The sequence below is a fragment of the Notothenia rossii genome (assembly GCF_949606895.1).
Source record: "Notothenia rossii genome assembly, chromosome: 6".
In the NCBI taxonomy this organism is placed as follows: domain Eukaryota; kingdom Metazoa; phylum Chordata; class Actinopteri; order Perciformes; family Nototheniidae; genus Notothenia; species Notothenia rossii.
Window position 1 is genome coordinate 54,752,279 of NC_136909.1, and position 8,937 is coordinate 54,761,215.

At 42.6% G+C, this 8,937-nt stretch overlaps 1 protein-coding gene across 1 annotated transcript; it reads right to left on the reverse strand.

The window, feature by feature from the left end:
* Positions 1-5,544: 5,544 nt before the first annotated feature.
* Positions 5,545-8,634, reverse strand: LOC307042861 (mothers against decapentaplegic homolog 5-like; the record flags this gene model as incomplete). The annotated part of the gene is made up of 2 exons (XM_079687026.1): positions 5,545-5,995; positions 8,583-8,634. 2 exons carry the CDS (start codon positions 8,632-8,634, stop codon positions 5,595-5,597), a joined length of 453 nt encoding a protein of 150 aa, XP_079543152.1. The 3' UTR covers positions 5,545-5,594.
* Positions 8,635-8,937: the final 303 nt, after the last annotated feature.

The window sequence follows — 8,937 nt, forward strand, 5'->3', positions numbered from 1 at the left end:
TGACAATGTATGTTAGCTAGCTAGCTCAACGATTCCTTAAATAATATTGCCACAGAAAAACTTTTCAGTTCACATCACGCTCTGCCGCTCCGACAGGGAGCTCTGTTCTGAACACCTGAACGGGCCGTTCTAACAGCTGTTCACCAGCGGTCCAGTCTGTGCCACAGTGACTCCGGACGCACAGTTAATATTAACGAACGCACCCGTAGGTAATGTAGCTGCTGAAGCTAGACCATCATCTCGGAGCAGCAGAGCCTTATTATACATCCATGAGCAGAGCCGACAGGCAGGAAGACTCGAGCACACAGCTCGTACTTCATTATAATATATAAAAAAAGAACACCATGCGTGTCATGATGGCACATAACAGCTCACGGCCGCAGATTACTCCGGCTCCCAGACCCCCCCATACCCCAAAAATGTTTTTATTGCAGATCTACATGAATCACACAAACGACTTATTTTGGATTCAAAACGGCGAATTTCGCCGAAAGGTGACAAGTTTGCATTACTGAACATAGACAGAGCACAACTGAAACATAACATCTGAGATGTAACAACATAATACACTTTTTGGGGATGCTTGGGATGTGAGGAGTGAGGGACACGGCTTAGAACGGGCGTGTCGCCTGGCAGGACAGGAGAGTGTGTGCACCAGTCTGCCTTGATCTATGAATTCATGTCCGTGACACTCACTGCTGCCCACAGCTGTTTTATAGAAGGACATTCCTTCACTTCATGAAAGTGTTTTAACCACACACACCTCTACACACGCATGACGGGTGTTATTTCCCCCATAAGGAACAAGTCGCTGCAAATTATCCCGCTTATTACACGGCCACATTCTCAACAAAGTAACGACATGACTCCCAATATTAATTTAAATGCTTTTATGGATTTAGAAAATGTTTTTATTGATTTAAAAAATAGTTGTATGTATTGATTTAAAAAATAGTTGTATGTGTTGATTTAAATTGACATGCATCCGCTAAGAAAAAGTGTCCGTTGTTACCGTTTTTTAAACAGTCTGAATGAAACGGCAGCTCTCAGCTATGTATTTACACAACTAATGGCCCATCAACCACAGCTCTCCCCCCCCCCCTGATCTTTCTTCTCCAGCAGCTAAATTAACTGTAGGTTACTCTGAGTGACAAGCTTACAGTTAGACACAACACTGTCATTGCAAGTGACCCTCAGTTAGTTGACTTTTATGTTCAACTGCTAAATTCGTTACTGATAAAAAAGGGCTTCTACTGTACCTAATTACCTTAACACTAGAACCGCCAGAGGTTTTTGTATAGGCCTACCTAAACCCGCCAAATCCCGCTATTGGAATGCAATTCTTAACAACATAGGGTGCTACATCACACACTTTCAGGAAAAGTCACGGACTGGGAGACTTTAATATTTTATTGAAAAAAAGTTACATTGCACAAACACAAAATACATCACACAAATTGACCCGATTGGCGGTTCTAGTGTTAAATAAACTCACTAATTAATGAAACCAGTTCAATACGCATTATTATATTCTTATCATTCTTTATGAGCGCAGAAATAGTCTTAAAATCAGATCTGTTTTTTAAATGAAATCTGACGGCAGGCAGTTAGCTCTGATCACCTATGATAAATGCGCCGCACCTAATCGCTGGCCATTCAGCCACAGACACTGTTCGAAATGGGGGGGAGCTAGGGGAGCTTGGCTCCCCCGAAGAGGGAGGGAGCTCCCCTGAAGGCTGACTTTGAGATAAATAGGGGGAGCCCAAAACAATCGTGCATATTTGTGTCACACAGATTAGAAATGTTGAGTTTCTGTAAATAACAGTTCTTGAAATAAATAATAGTTATTGTTCATTACAGTTTCTGAATATTTGTTTTATATTTGTGAATATGTCTGGGTGTTGCCATCTGTACGTGGCGGCGCTGCATTCTTACTTACGTTGCTATGGTTATGGCGGTGATGCCGGCGCGGTATTTGAAATGTTCATATTGATATTTTTTTAACTCTGGCTTTGTAATAAAAAAATATGGCAAAACGAAAACAGCCCAGCGTCACAGCTTTTGGATTCACAAGCAAAGAAGCGAAGGAGTCTAAAAATGACAACGTGAACGGAAAACAACTTTTAGTTGGCCGGCTGTAAGCGGTTTTAGGGTCGAGCTTGACAGCTCCACACCGAGGGAGAGGCCTGCCGATGCGGAGCCTGAAGAGGCTTCAACAACGGCCACAACCGCCGGCATAGTGACACCGTCTGTATTAGTAGAAGAGTGTTTTTATATCAATTGATCGCATCCGCGCTGCTGCGCCAGTCAACAGAGCGTGCGTGTGACATATTTAGTAGCAGGATGTGCTCTGAAAAATAGGGCTCCCCGAAAGCAAATGGGTAATTCGAAAACTGACAGAGCTCCCTCTATACAAATTAAACTGTAGACGGTGTGAAAGCACCTATTGTTTTAAATAATGGTTGGAATGTGACCTGTGAGCCTTCTGAATTACCGCGGGACAGCACATTCTAAACTAAAATGTTCAATCAATAAAGTAACATCTTATCTTATCTTAATAATATCTTCATATTAATAATAATAATAATAATAAATCATACAGTATGTGTCCGAAAAGGAGCAGGAGGAAGCAAACACAAAAATATACAAAAAATATACTGCATATTAAAGCAAACGATTGTAAAGGTAAAAGTATGAGCATAACAAATAAAGAAGTGTAATGTAAACATTTACATTATAATTATGATTATTTAATATATAAAGACTATATATTATTGAATTACAAGATTAGATATACTTTAGTTGATCTAAAATATTGATGTGTTCAAATGCTCTTCAAAACACAACTGAAAGTCCATGAAACTTGTCTTTCTGTATTTGTGAATGAAGCGCCATCTCCTGGTTAAAACCTGAAATTGAAAATCTGGCAACGCCCTCTTGGAAAATAGTGGGAGGGCTTAACATTCCTCTATACTGGTCTTTGGCAGGTCGTAGGCAGGAAGCTGTAACCTGGAGTCTGAAATGAAGTGCTACATCTGTAGCAAAAAGAAGTCCAGGCGGACTGTCCTTTGGGCACATTTTGGCACATTTGGATACCATCAGTGCCATTTGACCTTTTTCAGGTACCATACTGTAAAAATAATTTGATATGTAATCATTCCATCCAAATACAATTGTTTTTCCAAAAAAAAAATTACATTTCTTTTTTTTATGTAAATGGTGTGTGTCTGTGTCTGTGTGTGGACTTTGCCACAGTCCTTACATGTTTATCACCCGACTAACACTTCTAGGAAGGTTTACTTACACAATAAAAATTAGGAAACATAGGATACATTTGTCTCCAACAGGAGCAGATTTATTTAAAAAAATAACACACTAAAAAACTACACTAAAACTGAGATAACACCACAAGCATTTTTTTTGTAAACACTGGCAAAAAAGAAAAAATGTACACAACCTGAATGTGTTTAGTGTTTAGTGTTTTTGAATTGAGGAACCAGGCACTTAGGGCAGTAGATAGGTCTTCACCGTTTTGTTGCCAGCACCAGAGCACCTCCTGAGCGCGGTGGCATCTTCCCCATAATACTTGGGAATGCATACGAGTGATGATGGGGGGAGTGGTGGTGGTGCTGCAGGGACTTCACCCCTCATGTCTGCAGCAAGCTGCTCCCTGAAGGACTTCTGGATGTGTGGCTTCGTCCTGCCGGGGTCACCCCTCATCTTGTGCAGCTCCTTGTGGAGAAGGAAGCTGTTCACCACTGCAATGTCCAGAAAATGTTAAAAACAAGTCTTGTACCATTTCATGGTTTTGTGGTGAACGCTGTAGTACCCAATCAAATTATCGGACATATCCACGCAGCCCATGCTTATGTTGTAGTCCACCACAGCGTCAAGAACGGTAAAAATCTTAGTCTGCCACACACCAGCCCATTTCACTTTCCTCCTGACAGTGTCCACTGAATCAGAAGATGCAGAGGGAGGCTGGGTTAGTACTGGTGCAGACGTCCGGTGGCGTAGCTTGGATGTTGATGGCTCTGGGGCAACTGTATGCTGATCTGATGCACGTCGTAGCTCGGATGAGGCTGAAGTTGATGGCTGTGATCAAGAAGCCATTTCATACTCGTCTTCATCACTGTGAAAACAAATGTGGAAAAAACAAAATCGATTACTTCACTGGCTTATTCTTTCAAAAATGTAACTCAAATCAGAAATAATTCCTCCATTTAGCGTGTGTGAAATAACAGTATACACATATATATATATATATATGATATACAATACAGCTTTATTTATAAACCGCTAATTGTCAATGTCTGTAGAACTACAGAACAGCATCCATTTGGCGTGTGTGAAATAACAGTATATAGCCTATATATATATATATATATATATATATATATATATATATATATATATATATATATAGACTGGGTGGATATACAATACAGCTTTATTTATATACTGCCGTGTTATAGTCACGAAATACAATTAATCTATTGATAAGTGTTCACCAACACGATGTTCCCATTGTTTTCGTTTCTCACAGAACAATGTCTGTAGAACTACAAAACAGAATCCATTTGGCGTGTGTGGAATAACAGTATATACAGTATATATTAGGCATGGGCGGTATCATTTTTTTCATAGCGTCATACCTTGCTGACATCATACTGTAGTATACGGTATATGACGGTATCAGTCCTAATTTAAGGGGTCATTTCTCCCCAAAAAATTGTTTTTACTCACTATATCAACAGCCCCACCAAAAATATTTTCCACCAGCCGCCACTGACGGTATGACTTGGGTCGACTTGAGTGAGGTGGCGTTCGGCGGCAAATAGATGTTTCGAACGGTATATTATATGTTCAGTGTAAAATGCAGCCCGAGCCGGTAGACGCTCGCAAAGTGCCGCGACGTGCGCGCAAGTGCAAAACAAGGGCTGCATACATGACACATTGTGCAAATGGCACATTTTGAGATCGGATACAGGACGCGTTTGTAGATGTCCGACGTTGTTTCCATAGTGAGCTAAGTTAACAATATATCATCATACATAAACATTTTCCGGGAGTAAATACTTGACTTATTGAATAAAGTTAGCTATATTCACTAACTAGTTTGGCAATATTATTCCGTGCATGTGTTAAAAACCTTATTTCCATTTGATTCATTGGATTACTCGCGTGAATGTTTAGCACGTAAATGCTTTCGTTTTTAAAACCATCCGACCTCGACTACAAAACCATCAACCAGTTGCATAGGTTTAAAAAATGTCAACACTCACTCACCCCATCTTAAACATTGCCAAAGAATTGCCTCTGTCTCTCGTTGTGCTGGATGAAGTCACTGGCGACGAATAAACCCAAAATAGTCCCAAACAGGCGCAGAGGCATTTTTCTTTTTTACTAGTTGTCCGAGTTCGGGGCCGGCAAATGCTGCCGCCATCTTGCTCAGCTCAGCTCTGTGCTGAGCTCTGAGAGCGGGAAAGACGGACTGCCCTCCCCTGCCCTCTGCTGGCGCGTGCTGTGTATTACAACCAATGTCGTCCCTGTCAAAGAAGAAAGGATTTTCCCGAGCTCCCACAAGTCCATCATTAGGACACGGAGGAGATGGGGTTGAGAGGCGAGCCCATCTGTGTGAGCACCTTGTCGAGCCACTGGAGGGGCCCGTGCAGGTGCACCTCGATCCAGCAGGGGGTGCTGGTGACGTCCTGTCGGTGATACTCGGCCCACCAGCCCTTGACGAAGCTCATCCTAATGGTACACATCTTGGTTAGCTCGTAGACGGCCTCGAAGCCGTGGTTGACCGACTGGGCCAGCAGCTGAGCGAACTCCTGGTTGTTGAAGATCTTGAGGCTGCATCCGCTGGGGATCTTGCAGACGGTGGTGGGGTGGAAGCCGTGGTGGTAGTTACAGTTACGGCTCTGGACAAAGATGCTGGTGTCGCTGAGGCACTCTGCGTACACTTCGGACGTCGGACATCTACAAACGCGTCCTGTATCCCTGGTCGGGACCAGGTTAGGTTGCAGGCTAAGAGCTCAACTCAGTCAAAGCACTGCCTGCTGACCAATAAGAGCTCAGTGTGCGGAGTTTAAAGTGATCATGTCAGCTGAGCCGTATCTGGCCGTGCAACACTCACAGTGTCACATACTGTATGCAGAAGTATTATTTTAAGCAACACATTAAGTTGACGAAACACTCGAGACAAATGTAATTAAAGTCAGATCCACTCGTGTCTTAGACGGAGCAGTGATATCATAAACCTGTTAATGTACGCATTCAAACACTTTTTCTTTTACCAGCTGTATTCACCTTGCAGGTGCAGCTATGTGGCTTTTATCCTGGATAAAGTGTTTAAGTCATGGATGTTTAAAGTTTAACGTCTTCATATGTGTCTAATTATATAGTTGACTTTTCATTCAGGAAGTATGACGCTGCGCTGTCAGTACGCTCGTCCTCGTTTGTGATTGGTCGGATGCTTCAAATACCACCCCTTTCATGTGAACGCGCACCTAACTACACAGGACACGGCTGGCTTGAGCGATCCACTTGATATCCCGCGTCGTAGTACCGTTTAGCGACAGCGCGTATGTTTTGGATTAGGCCAACCGGCTAACTCAAAGATATCCAGGTTAGGTTGAACCAGCTTCGTAGTATACCCCCCAGGTTAGGTTGCAAGCTAAGAGATCAACTCAGTGAAAGCACTGCCTGCTGACCAATCAGAGCTCAGTGTGCAGAGTTTAAAGCGATCAAGTCATACAGGAGAAAGGAAATACAGAAAAGCTGCCGTTGCAGGAAAGACGGCCGGCAAAAATCACCGACTGTGTGAACGTGAACATTAATAGAATATCACCTCCCATCTTCAGAGCAATCTGACTATTATAACATTAGCGTTAAGAAAGCTTACTTAAATATCTGCCACAACATAAGTAACCGGATCAGAGCAACATTAAGTACAGTCCGCGGCATATCACATCATAATGTATCATATATCTCCTTATCTGAGTCAGCTGAGCCGTATCTGGCCGTGCAACACTCACAGTATCACATACTGTATGCAGAAGTATAATTTAAGCAACACATTAAGTTGACGAAACACTCTCGAGACAAATGTAATTAAAGTCAGATCCACTCGTGTCTTAGTGGCAGTGATATCATAAACCTGTTAATGTACGTATTCAGACACTTTTTCTTTTACCAGCTGTATTCACCTTGCAGGTGCAGCTATGTGGCTTTTATCCTGGATAAAGTGTTTAAGTCATGGATGTTCAAAGTTTAACGTCTTCGTATGTGTCTAATTATATAGTTGACTTTTCATTCAGGAAGTATGATGCTGCGCTGTCAGTACGCTTGTCCATGTTTGTGATTGGTCGAATGCTCCAAATACCACCCCTTTCATGTGAACGCGCACCTAACTTAATAGGGCACGGCTGGCTTGAGCGATCCACTTGATAACCCGCGTCATAGTAACATTTAGCGAGAGCGCGTATGTCTTGGATTAGGCCAACCGGCTAACTCAAACATATCCAGGTTAGGTTGAACCAGCTTCGTAGTATACCCCCCAGGTTAGGTTGCAAGCTAAGAGATCAACTCAGTGAAAGCACTGCCTGCTGACCAATCAGAGCTCAGTGTGCAGAGTTTAAAGCGATCAAGTCATACAGGAGAAAGGAAATACAGAAAAGCTGCCGTTGCAGGAAAGACGGCCGGCAAAAATCACCGACTGTGTGAACGTGAACATTAATAGAATATCACCTCCCATCTTCAGAGCAATCTGACTATTATAACATTAGCGTTAAGAAAGCTTACTTAAATATCTGCCACAACATAAGTAACCGGATCAGAGCAACATTAAGTACAGTCCGCGGCATATCACATCATAATGTATCATATATCTCCTTATCTGAGTCAGCTGAGCCGTATCTGGCCGTGCAACACTCACAGTATCACATACTGTATGCAGAAGTATAATTTAAGCAACACATTAAGTTGACGAAACACTCTCGAGACAAATGTAATTAAAGTCAGATCCACTCGTGTCTTAGTGGCAGTGATATCATAAACCTGTTAATGTACGCATTCAGACACTTTCTCTTTTACCAGCTGTATTCACCTTGCAGGTGCAGCTATGTGGCTTTTATCCTGGATAAAGTGTTTAAGTCATGGATGTTTAAAGTTTAACGTCTTCGTATGTGTCTAATTATATAGTTGACTTTTCATTCAGGAAGTATGACGCTGCGCTGTCAGTACGCTTGTCCATGTTTGTGATTGGTCGAATGCTCCAAATACCACCCCTTTCATGTGAACGCGCACCTAACTTAATAGGGCACGGCTGGCTTGAGCGATCCACTTGATAACCCGCGTCATAGTAACATTTAGCGAGAGCGCGTATGTCTTGGATTAGGCCAACCGGCTAACTCAAATATATCCAGGTTAGGTTGAACCAGCTTCGTAGTATACCCCCCTGGTGCTGTTAACTCTGTTTGTGTGTGTGTATGTAACTGAGCTGTGCAGTTCCTCTGATGCCATTGGCCGTCCCACCCTCGCAACATCCGAAGAGGTTATTAGATTGATCCAATCCCCACCCGCTTCCGGCACATCATCCGGGGGAGGAGTACAAAGGCCGGGGAAGGACATCATTCGAGAGGCTCTGTGTTGTGAGACAGACGCCTCCAGCGTCTCGTTGTGTTTCAAGAATACTGTTTATCTTCTGTGCTTTGTTATACTGCTTAGCAGCGTACTGAGTAGGTTTCTGTGTTAGTCACACTGCGTAGCAGTGTGTCATTAGTGTTCTGTGTTTAGCATTAGTTTGAAGTGTGTTAGCTTAGACCCAGGTTAGCTTAGCGCCTGTTGATCAGCAGAAGCTGTGTTTTTGTACAGCCCTCCTTTGTTTGTTTGTTCCACTTTAGAAGTGAGGTTTTCTTTTCCTTTTGTGTATTA